Source organism: Cicer arietinum, chromosome 7, assembly GCF_000331145.2.
Source record: "Cicer arietinum cultivar CDC Frontier isolate Library 1 chromosome 7, Cicar.CDCFrontier_v2.0, whole genome shotgun sequence".
Lineage (NCBI taxonomy): Eukaryota > Viridiplantae > Streptophyta > Magnoliopsida > Fabales > Fabaceae > Cicer > Cicer arietinum.
In genome coordinates this window covers 55,925,577-55,938,881 of record NC_021166.2, presented here as the reverse complement: position 1 = coordinate 55,938,881, position 13,305 = coordinate 55,925,577, and the positions used below count along the sequence as shown (strand labels likewise).

General features: G+C 27.0%; 1 protein-coding gene across 1 annotated transcript; it reads left to right on the top strand.

Moving 5' to 3' along the window:
* The first annotated feature begins 1,924 nt into the window (after positions 1–1,924).
* Positions 1,925–5,555, top strand: LOC101503457 (NAC domain-containing protein 69-like). The gene is given in 6 exon segments (XM_012718672.3): positions 1,925–2,509; positions 2,589–2,854; positions 3,546–3,692; positions 3,798–4,157; positions 4,902–5,156; positions 5,159–5,555. Coding segments are annotated over 6 exon segments (1,308 nt in total). The 5' UTR covers positions 1,925–2,331; the 3' UTR covers positions 5,261–5,555.
* Positions 5,556–13,305: the final 7,750 nt, after the last annotated feature.

Here is a 13,305-nt window from a genome sequence, read left to right as displayed (position 1 = left end):
CCTCTTATTCTATATGATTTTAACTTCAATCTATTCATATCCTTCCATTTTTGACACGACAAAGAAAAAATTATCTTTAATCCTCTAATAATATTTAGTTCTTTTGGAGAAGAAATAATAATTAGTTCTTATTGTTACAAAATGGAAATAATTATGAATGTTTTGGTAAAAATGCATAATGTAATCAAATATAGAGAAGTCTTATAATAAGGAACAAAGACATTTTTTTAAGAAAATTCTATCATATTACGATAATATGATTATAATGTTTAAATACATTCTTAAATGGTGAAAACATAATTATATATATTTCCTTGCTTGTTTTTCTCCCAATTTTTTGTTTTTACCTTTTTCTAATAAGCTTTTATGTTATAAAAAAAAGTTATATAACTATTTTACACTATCAAAATTGAATATTTAAATAATAACTACTCTTACAAAAAAAAAATAAAAAATTAAATTCTCAATCATTTCTATACGAGGACAAAATAAGAGTCCACTAAACAGCAAGAGAAATAGCCCATATATACATTGTTTTCTTCAAACATAAAAATATAAAAAAACAAATGCTTATAGGCTAAGCAATTTAGCGCTCGTTTGGCTACGCGTTCCAAATCTTCAAACGTGAGTTTACCTATGATAATCAGTGTATATTGTATAAGCATGTTGTTAGGTTTGCTATAATCTTGCATGATTAAAATAAAGTTCTCTAGTAATAGATTTCTCTTATATTGTTTTTCTTTTTTTTTTTTTACAAATTTTGAGATAATATTTTAAATAGTGTGTTAAAATTTATATTGTCATTATTTTAATGAAAAAAAAGTTGAATATCAATTAAAATATTTTTATCATGTATCATTTTATATTAATTATTAATTAATTCCACTATTATTATTTTCTTAAACACTTCAAATTTATTTTACTAATTTACTGTCAACTAACTTATATATATCCACTATCCCTATCTTTACCAACCAAAATTTAAAATAAATAGAAATTCACCAATTACTTTTTACACCAATGATTGAACTTTTCACTTTATCGAACATTTGAATTCAATTATAACATTCAGTAGTAAATAGATTAAAAGTAAACTATTGTAAATCCTTAATAATGTTGGCAAGTCTCTTTGACAATTTTATGAAATATGTCTATCATAATCTAAATTTGTTTCTTTTATATATAAATAGGTGATAGCGATCAGGTCTGTTTTGAATATATTTGGAGATATTGTTTGAATTTAAAAAATAAAAAATTTTAATAAAAAATGTAGTTTTAATAATTATAAATTATTTTAAAATATTATATTTTTACTGAGTGAAATACCAACAACTCTAATAATTTTATTTAAATTCATCAAAATAAAAAAAAATTATAAATAATATTTAAATAAAACTTCAAATTAATACTAATCTTTTAACTATTTAAAATAAACCCTCATTCAAATATTTTTTAAAGTAAATTCATCAACTAAATTTTGATATTATATTTACATAATATAATATTTTTTAAACAAATTATTATTTTGATGTCCTAATAATTTTGGGATCTATACAATAGCTCAAATTGCAGTGGCTTATAATGGGGCTTGATAGCGACTCATAACAGCTTAACAAAGTTAAGTAGTATTTCGTGGAAAGTGAGTGGTGACTGTGCAGAAGATTCTTAATTTATTCTCATTCTTACGCGGTTAATGTGTGGAATTAGGACATTTACTTCATTAAGTTTATTTATCCAAATATGCCTTTAGTTCTAAAACCATAAGTTTTCTACGTTACCACTTTCACACTATATAATTAGTAGTAATTGACTTAAAGCTTGACTCAACTCTTGTACTTTTCTTTTAAAAGGATTAATGCTATCAGAACAAGTCTTGGCATTTGAGAATAAATTTAGGCACACATATATTTAATAAAGACACAAAGAAAAAAATAAGAAATAATTTATATAGATTAAATATTTTGCCTTGAATTTAAATTCAAAATTTATATGTAAGTTTATGATGATAAAAAAAAGTTAACATTAAAAAATGATATGCTAATAAGAGAAGGTAGTAGAAGTGAGGTTGCCATATTTTGTTTCTCCATTTTGGTTTTTGTTTTGTTTTTTGGTTGATACCTTCTGAGCTAAGCCAAAAAGCAGTCTATGATCAACTTGAAAAACCAAAACTCTGTCACCACCTTCCATTACAAATTTCATCTCTTTATAAAATCAACACACCCTTCTTTCACTCTCCATTACCTTCTTAATCACTCACTAATTTCTCTTTTTCTTACTATTAGTATAAAACACAAAAACACACTTCAAAACAAAAACTAACCAAAAATAGCAATGGAAACAACCTCATTCCCCATTCTTGATTTTGTCCCTGTTGGTTTCAGATTCCGTCCAACAGATGAAGAGCTTGTTAACCACTACCTTAAAAACAAGTTACTTGGTAATGATTCCATTCTTCACAATGTTATAGCTGAAGTTGATGTTTGCAAGTTTGAACCTTGGGACTTACCAGGTACTAAATATGAAACAAAAAACTAATCATTGTTATTGCGTAAAAATGTGATCTTTTTAATGTTTTTGTTCTTTTTCAGCTTGTTCCGCGATAAAATCTGATGACCCAGAATGGTTTTTCTTGTGTGCTCGTGATTATAAATATGCAAAAAGTAAGAGGCTTAACAGGAGGACAAAGTGTGGTTTTTGGAAAGCTACTGGAAATGATCGTAACATTAAGGTTAGGGGTACTAACAAGGTTATTGGGACTAAGAAGACTCTTGTTTTTTATAAAGGTTGTGTTCCTGGTGTTAAGACCAATTGGGTTATTCATGAGTATCATGCTGTCACCTTTGAGGATAGCCAGGTTTGTTTTGTTTCAACAAGGTTTTAACTTTTAATGTTTTATTATTATGTTGCATGTTTTTTTTTTTTTTTGAAATCATCTTTAGTCACCAGAAAATAGAAGTGAAATGAGTATGGTTTGAGTTTTTACAAGATTTGATTTCATTTTATATCTGATTGGTTGTTCTGTTCTGAAATTTGAAGATTATTTGATTCATTGTTTGAATTTGAATCCCTTTTTCTTTTGGTGTCATATTCTATTGGTTACTTAATTTCTCAAATTTGGTTTTGTTTTAGGAAAAGATTCATCATTAGTTTTCATAAAAGAAAGTGTCATTTTCTGCTATGCTATGCTATGTAAGCAATACTTTTTGAGATGAAGTTTCTGTTGAAATGATATTTTTCTGTATCACACCATACAAAGCATGAAGCACAAATACTTTGACATAGACAATGGACACGACACTTGACACGTCGACACCGATAATAATTTGAGAAATTGAATCAATTGAACGTAACCAAGGTGTCAGTGTTTGACACCGAGACACGCCTTCGACAGAGGTGTCGGTGCTACAGAGCAAACAACTCTTTTTAAGTTTTTGATGTGAAGAGAACTGTTTAGGAAAAACAAGTTTCTGATTTTGAAGCATTGGCTTGATTTTTCTGGTCTTTATTTGTATGAGTTGTTGATTATTATCCTCTAAATTTTGTAGAGGAACTTTGTTTTATGTCGCTTGATGAAGAAAGCTGAGAAAAATGGTGAAGATGAAACTGATACAATGATATGTGATGAAGGGGAGCCTAGTAGACCTCTGAGTTCTGACTATGAAAATCAAGAAACAGTAGAAGGAATTTCAGATGTAAGCAGTGGATCCTTGATAGAAATTTTGAGAACAAAATCTTGGCTTAAACCTTTCAATATGAAACATGCTGAGAATTTAATATCTGTTTTATGTTTGTTTTAGGTAGACGGTACTTTGCAAGAAATGAACATGGAATCGTTATTTCAGGCGCCTCATCAGGCTGACAGATACTTTCCCTTCTCAACTCAACAATCTTCAATCTTCGAAAATGAGCAGGAGGTATCGTTCCAGAACTATCGATTTCCCGATGCCTATTTTGGAAATGAAAACATCGTTGTGCAAAGTCCATTTGAAACTATTGAAGAGGAAAATAAGTTCATCAAATCAATGTTTATTGATGGAGAGTTTGTTACTAGTGAAAGAAGAAGACATGCTTTTGTCAATGGTCCCACCGAGTCCGAGTCGTTGAGAAGGGTCTATTATCAAAGCATTGACTCAAATGTTGAAGTAGTTTCGACACCGGTAAATATATATTGTTCAAAGACCAAATGATATTGGGGAGTGTATCTCCATTTATTGGGGAGTATGGACTAATATGATCAAGACCACAAAAAGACTTTGACACTACATCTTCACTCGAAACTCTATACATGGAGTATATGAGTCACCTCTCTTATATAGATATATTATTATTTAACTTATTCTTAGTTGATGTGCGACTAATCACTCACACTTTTGATACATGGATCTAATATACTTGGATTCATTCACCTTCCATCAAGTTGAACCAGATTATGATACCACTTGTTGGAGAGTCTTGGGAGCATTGGGAGCTACAATGAACTAATGATCATGACCACCAAGAGACTTTGACACTACATCTCTATCCAAAATTTTAAGGCATTGAATATATGAATCATCTCTCTTATACATCATTCATTTAGCTTACTACTAATAGACGTCATGCTAACCTCTCACACTTAATTAAATTCTCATTGTGTATTGATGCGACATGAGTTTTGCCACATTTTTGCAATGCTAGGTGATTTTCTTTTATAGATTGTGAAAAGATACTTGGATGAAATGTTTTGGTTGACTTAGTTTTGTTGTTTTTCCTGTGAAAGCCATAATTTATGCATGACTCATAGAACCTAAGAACTCATAAGTACTCTTTTCTTCATATTGTGATGTGGCTGTTTATGCCCTTCCTTCTGAATGCTACTAGAATGGATTTCATATGTTTATTTTTCTTCTTAAATTTGACAGTTTGGTGATATTCCGGACACTTCAACTGCATATCTTGAATATCGTGGTTCAATTGAATACAATGCATCAAATGTGTTTCAATCAATGCATGGTGTTCTACATGGAAGCACATGTCTTGTATCATCTAACAACAGCAATAGCCAAAGTACCTTTCAAGATGATTTCCTGGGAGTGGAGGCATCCTCTTGTGACTCAACTGCAGATAAACCTTCAGAGTTCAATTGTAATGAAAATGAAATTTCTAGTTCTCCTTCCACACTCTAAGAAGGAACAAAAACCAGTATCATCCACTCAAACACAAAGGAAGGTTTCAAGCAATGCAGAAAAAATTTAGAAACCAGAAGCCAACATTCCTCTAAGGTCAATAGAGAAGGTTATTTCATCTTCATGGAAACACCTTCATCAAACCAAAGCCTTTTCCACATCGGTATATCTTGTTAATGTGTAATTATAAGGATTTTGTTGTTAATAGTCATTAGCTAGGAAATGCTATTATGTTAGAGGTGCTGTTAAGGCATGTGAAAGGTTATGCAAGTGTTTGCTTTAGGAATTGCACCACTATAAGATAGATAAGGTTTTATAGTTCACATGGATTCTGCAATTATGCAAGCTGGCTGCATCTTTCTTATCATAATGAAAATATATTTGCTCATTTATGGGGGTTTAAGTGTGGATTCAACCCTTAAACTGGTTTTTCAAAAGATAGATAAGGTTTTAAAAATGTTTTGTGCTTTATATCATCACAAAAGTAATAAAAAATGATTACTAGTTGGAGCTCTAGTAAAAATATACTCTTTTGTCCCCAAAATGCTAATTTCTTAAGTAAAAACAGAAAGAATTAGGTGATTGAACTTAAGTGATTAACTAGTTTTAGTTTAAGACAGGTCGTTCAGGAGAACCTGAATTCGAATCTTGGTTGGAACAATTATTGATCAAACTTTACTTACTTTCCGGTCAAACTCCGGATTACCAAGATTTTGTCCCCTTGTGGCCACATGATTTTTACTTGAGGAATCGCATCACGATGAAATTATTGAACAAGCAGATCTCTGAGATTCCTTACACGAACAGAAATTCCAACCTTTAGCATCACAAAAACTGAATTATAGACAAGGAAAATGGTGATTATTAGCAGAAGATTTATTATATGCTTAATGTGCAGAACCTATTGCTGAAGAACTCAATGACTGTATGGATGACACTGGTTTGGACTTGAGCAATGAAGCCTTAATTCTAATCATGCTCAGTTCAACATTGAGCAATGATGCCTTCATTCAGAACACATTTTTGAAGAAATATTGATCCCATTTTTTTCTCTTTCTGTTATTTGATTTCAACTTTGAGCATATTTTGTATTTCTAGTAGTTTTTTTCTCTTGATGTTTAGTAATTAGTTTCTGTTGTTTGGAAAAACTAGCTAAGAGAAATTCGGTAACCTTGTAATTTGGCTATCCTTTTTAGGGGTGAACTGTTTCATATATTTTTTATTTGATTTATCATGTCTTATGTAATTCATTCAACCAAAAAACTGAAATCTAATTTGTAACATGTTTGTAATGAATCTCGGTTGTGTGCAATGAGAGACAATCTTATTGGAGTTTTGAGGGTGGTCCAGATTTGCGGTCAAACATGACTCCAAATTTTTAAGAGTGTCAAATTTGTTTTTATAACAAGTATAAATATATAGAGAGCATATGAGATGAGTTTTACAATGAGAGGGCTAAATCTTGACTACATAATATATATACTTGACAAACTCATTTTTTTAAGTTAAGGTGTTTTAAAAGAAATTGTATTGTCGTATTAAAATAATTTTAAATAAAAAAAATACTCTCTCCTATCATGTTTATATTGTACATCAATTTTTGTTAACTTAAATGTTTCTTATAAAAAGGACTGAAGATAACATTTTATTATGTTATAGTATAATATTGTTTTGTATTGAGACCTAAATTAAACATTGAACATTTTTTATTCATTATAAAGTTTCAACTCAAATTTCAAGACATTCTAAAAAATAAAGACATTCTAAAAAATAAACACTAGCTAAAGAAAAACAAAAACACTAACTCAATCTCAGTTGTATGCATAAGACAAATTTATTAAACAATCAAATCTTGAGTCTGTTGGACAATCTTTTAGGATTCATTATTTTTTATGTAACATAGATCAAACAATTGACTCACTTAAATAGACAATTCGAGCAATATAGAACATATATGGAGGTTTTTGGATTTTTGTTTTGTTTAGAAAAACTTAGGTTATTTTCTATGAAAACTTGAAATTACGTTGTAAATTTTTTGAAACTTATTTAAAACCTGACCATTCTTATAATCTTGAGAGTGAAATTTTGTTCAACAATTAAATCAAAATCAAATTTTATGATATTGAGTTATCTTAAAACACTCAATTGTTTTCCTAATGCTTGCATATCTTATAAAATAATACTAACTATCTCTATTATTATACCATCTTCTGAGAGAAATTTTTCAAAATTAAAATTGTTAAATATTATTTACGATCTACAATGTCATAAAATAAATTAAATAATCTTGCGTTGATTTCAATTGAATATAATTTTTTAAATAATCTTGATTGTAAACAAATTATTAATAATTTTGCATAAAAAAATGCAAGAATGATGATATTCAAATAAAGATTAATATGTGGATGAATATTGTCATTAGTATTGAATGTTACTATTACATGTTCTAGTAAATAGATACATGTATAACTAATTTTGCTATAATTCAATTTTGATTTTGGTTTAATATGAATTTTTCAATACTTATATAATATTTAACTTTTATGTTAAAAATTATCTACAATTTAGACATGGATATTAAATTTATCAATCGCATAAGAGACCCAAAATCTTAAGTACGACCCCAACAAACAAAGTGTCATATTTAATCTGTTTGACTAAGATTGATTGAACAATTAAATTTAATATTTTGGATTTAAAATTCAGATGTGACTTATTATATACATACATATGTATAGAAAGAAGACATATTATATTATCTTAACAGGAGTTTAACTCATCTAAAATAATGATTATTTAGTAAAATGAGAAATCAAGAGTAATTTTAATATATGCATTATCCAACACCGACTTGTATATTGATATTATTCACCTTATAGTAGTATAACTTTAGTAATCTTATTATGATATAACTATACTTTTGAAGTTCCCTTTTTTTATAGGGACAGAAACTAGTGGGGAGCATAACAAACTATGGTCATAAGGATTGACGATAAATAGAAGGACTTAATATATGGTGGGGTCAACATATAAAATTGAGAAAATATGATTAGATTTTGTTTATGTTAGAAACAAATAAAGAGGACAGTGACTTGGGATGGTAGGGTAGGCAAATAAACTTGGGAAAGAAGTCTTTGTAATCTTAAATTTATATCACTTAAAAGTCAATCGCTTAATTTCATATTAATTATTTAAATTTACATAAATAAATAATTTTTTCTTTCAAAATAAAAATTTATATTGAGTTGTGATTTTTTTATTGTCGGTTTCACATCAAATCTTTTAAAATCATTTAAATCAACGACTTTTTTTAATATAAAAACTTTTTTGATTGTATTTGTCACTTCACATCAAATAACTTCGTAATTATATTATTCAAATTATAGTATGTGTCATTGTTATAATTTTCAATCATTTAATCTAGATTGATGATTGAGATTGTTTCAGTATGTAAAATTAACTCTATAATTTATATTATACAATTATAAATCAACGATTAAACTGATTATAGCGTCAACTACATTATTTTGCTAAAATATAGAGTCCAAATCCCTCTATGCACACCTATATTAATATATAAATATGATTCACCTTAGAATACTTCTTGGTGAAGCCATGAAATAATTGTACATGCTTGTGCAAAAAATATGCTTTAACAAGCTATGAAGAGTACAACTTCAATGGTAGAAAGAATGCTTATAGGATATAGATTTCGTCCCACAGATGAAGAACTTGTGAGTCATTAATTACTTGAAACACAAGTTGCTTTGTAATGATTTCATGGTGAACATCATAGCTTCTGTTGATATTTGCAACTTTGCATCTTGGGACTTATCCTGTATTAAATATTACTATCTCTATTTGCAACTTTGCACCTTAGAACTTACCAAGAAGTATATCTATTGAGAAAAAAATTTGTCGTTCAATTAATATAAGCCTCTTTTCAATTTATTAAATGGATTTATTATTTTTCTCAAATATAACGCTAATTAATACTATTAACTTGTCTTGAAATATAAAAAATTATTATTAAATACAATAATACATAAATGATATTTTAATAATTTTTTTATATAAGTTTATGCGATGGAAGTTTATATTTAGGGATATAAGAAGTAATGTAATATCAATACAAAAAAATAAAATATGTTTTTACAAATTTTTCCAACTTTAATATAGTTTTATTATATAGTGAAATATTATTAATTACTTTTTTTTACTATTTATGAATATTAATTATTAATATTTTATAATTGTATAAATTAATTATAATGTATATATAAAATATTTTACCATTCTAGAAGCCGTCTTTGTTTTGTCTTATGTGACAAATCAATATTAATCTCTCCTTTATTTTTTGTAGAGAAATTTTGTCCTGTGTCTCTTAACAAGAAATATGTGAAAAAAATTGAAGAGGTAACCGATGCATTGATGAAGGTGTAACCAATTCAAGTAGCCATGTTGATGTTGATTTGTATGAAAACCAAGTAACAGTGGATGCAACTCTAGATGTGAGCCAAATCATCCTTTATGAGTAATGTGATTTTAGACCAATTTTTAATTTGAGTTAGATATATTTTGTCCCAGAAAGAGTTTAGTATTTTAGTGTGATATTTTTTATTTTCTAAATATACATTAATTTTAACTTGCTAATAAAAATATGAGATTTATAAAGTGGACAATTATATTTGAGAAAAAATAAAATATTGATTAAGGATGAATCATTTATATTTCGGATTCAATTTATATACTTTGTCAATGTAAATATATTTTACATTGTTATTTAATCATAACCATCATAACCATCATATAATTAAAAATATTTGATCTTAACTATAACTATTTCTTAAGTCATATATATAAATAGACGTGATTTGTCAAAAATGTAATTAATAACTTCATACTTTATATTTGTTTTAAAGTATATGCTTCCTCTAAAGTGATTTTCGATTTTATCTTTGTAGCATCACTCCAAGCAGAGGAATATAGTTTCAATTCACTTCAACATTCTATCACTGATCATCACAAATCATATTTCTAAGGTTTTACACTTTTAGACGCTTTTTTCGAGAACGAAAACATCATTGTCGAGTTTTTATTTAAAACTTCTGAAAAGGACAATGATAATTCGTTCTTGAATTCAATTTTTGATTGATGATGTTTTTAATAGTGAGAAATTTTATAAATTTTCTTGCATAGGCACAACGGTTACAAGCACACCATTGAATTAAGCATATATCTTTAAGCTAGTAAGTGGTGTGTTTGTAGAGAATTTGGCTATGGAAGAAAGCTCATGAATATACTTACCACGTATTTTGATCCTCTTGTTACTTGGATACCTATTTATAGTTTATTGAAGTATGAGTTTGTTAGATAGTTAAGGATTAGTGGAAGAAGTAGGTTATGTTGTAGATATTTAATAGGAAGAAATGAAAGAATAGTTGGGAGATTTGGTGCTTTTTGATATATAGGGAGTTGTACAATCAAAGTAATACAATCTGCAAATATTTTATCTTAACTTATATTAATTTCAATCATAGTCACAATGTTGGAGCTATTGGTAGTGTGTATTGGAATATTCAAAAGCGATTCAAAGCTCTAACAAGAATTAAGACCACACCTAGACATTCTAGGAGATATGAGGAAAAAGTTTGCAAATTTTTGAAGAGAAATAAAAGTGGGACATTTAAGAAAGTCTATCCAGTTTTTTTTTACATTCGTGAGATAAACAGACCCTACATTATCAAGTATATTATTGTATGTGAGTCATGACAAAGCTTTTTTAGGATATTTGGTTGCTATCGCCATCCTAAAGTCTCAACATTTTTTTAAGAATTTGTAAATAAAAAATATGCAATATCTTTTAAAATAAATGTCAATTGTATATTTTGTGAGTTTCATCTAGAGATATAAAAATCAAAACTAATATTTCAATAAATTTAAATTTATTCGAAGTCAATTGAATTAATTATTTTCTTTTCTTCGTATTCGAGTCTAAGTTAAACCAAATAAATAACCTCAACCTCTATTAATTTAGATATGATTTTACAACATTTAAATTTAACCATTGATATATGAATGACATATTATATATATAAAATCATTATATATTGTTTTATATTATTCATGTTGTTTTACATTATATCATGAGAATTAATATCTTAAAAAATGTGTTGTTTTGAAGTAATTGCCTAGCCCAAACAAAGTTTTATCTTTAGTCCAATTGCCGTTCCCAGACTCCAGGCCCTTTGGGCCAAATTAATATCCATATGGTTTGCACTCTCACACCTTACAAAAATACTATATATTTTATTTTAATTTCTTTCATGAATTATTAGAAACCAATTAATCGTTGCTCAGGATTATTTTGAGCGATTGATATTCCAATCAACAATTTTAGTAAATAACTGAAAATTCAGTATTTAAAAAAATTTGTTTTATATAAGCAAAAGTATAATAATAGAAGTACAAAAGCTACTATAATCCATTACAAAATTGGTTCAATTACACAAACAAATCCATAAATGAAACCAACTTGATGTTACTTAGCAGTTCCAAAAAATTGTATTAAAATGACACTATGAGTAAATCTGATTGCTTGATTACAGTATTGAAATAAAATTATTTTTAAATTATTATAATTACTATATATGCACGAATATTCTTCATAACTAATAATTCCTTGTTAGGAAAAGGATGTGGTGCATACTTTGTTAAATAATAAAAAATGAAGAAGTAAATTGGTCTATAACACTTTATACTCGAGACATTTTAGTTTTCAAGAAAAAATAATATTTAAATTAAACTCTGACAATTGTATATATGAATATATTGGTTCTTCTATTGAATTTTATCTAAATTTAATGATTTTTTCTTAAGTGTTGGGTATCATATAAATTATTTTTACCACCATATTACAAATTGTTGACATGTATTGCATAGACCATATATTTACATGTCAACAATTTTTAACAAACGTGACATCTATAATTGATTCCCCATCATAGTTATTTAACACTTCAATAAAAATTTCAAATAATTTTGGATCAAATTTAGTGAAGGACTAATATGACCCTTTAATGTAATTGTTAGATATTAATTTAAATATTTCTTTTTCAAGGACTAAAATGTTTCAAAAAATATCATGGACCAATCCTTTATAACCAAAACAAATTACAAGCGGTTTACTTTATGAAAATTATTTTTGTTTTTATTTTTTAAAATTTGTGTTAATTTTTCTCATTTAATAAGAAGGTAAAAGACTTTTAAAGTCAATAATTATTAATATTTCAAAAAATATTAAAAATTTATTTTTATTATTTTTTGAAAATGCATTTTTATTAAGTTGTATTTCCTCTTATCTCCATAAAAATTGTTATTTCAAGAATCTTTTATCAAAATAAAGAAAAGATACATTTTGAAAATTAAAAATAGCAAATATTTTTTAAAAATTAAATGGCCTTAAGAAACGCCATTGACATTTATTAATTTCTTTTTAGAAATATTAAAAGACACTTTTTGAAACGTCAATGAGATTATTTAATATAAAATTCAGCACAAAGGTTTTTCAAACCTATATAGAAAATTAGAGAAAGATCGCAACTAAACTTAAAGACAAAGGATTACCATAATTTAAGTAGAGCCAATCAACATGCTCTTGATATAAGTTTAATGACGGGTGATAGGCTTTTAAGATTATATTAAATTTGTATTTAAATTTAATTCATCTTTATAAAACTAATATGAAGAATACTTATTTCTTTAAATTCATTTAAGATTTTATCTTTATTCTATATGATATTTGAGTTTTTTTTCAATATTATTGAAATTGGAAATCAAGTGGAGGGTGTCAAAGGGGATATAAAATTTGCTTTGTGACTAATGTTTAAAAGTTCATAAATAAAGTGGCACAAATTCAATTCCACATTCAACATATAATATCAACAAATCATAAGTTCAATTCCATATTCAAGATAAAACTAATAAGTAAATAAAATAAACAATAAATGGTGTTCAAATTTATTCTTCCGTACATTGCATTTATACTATTATTGCTCATGCAAAATTAGATCATTATTATTACTGGATTTATGGATCTAACTAACACAATTGTGTTTTCCTCAAACTGCAATCACCACCA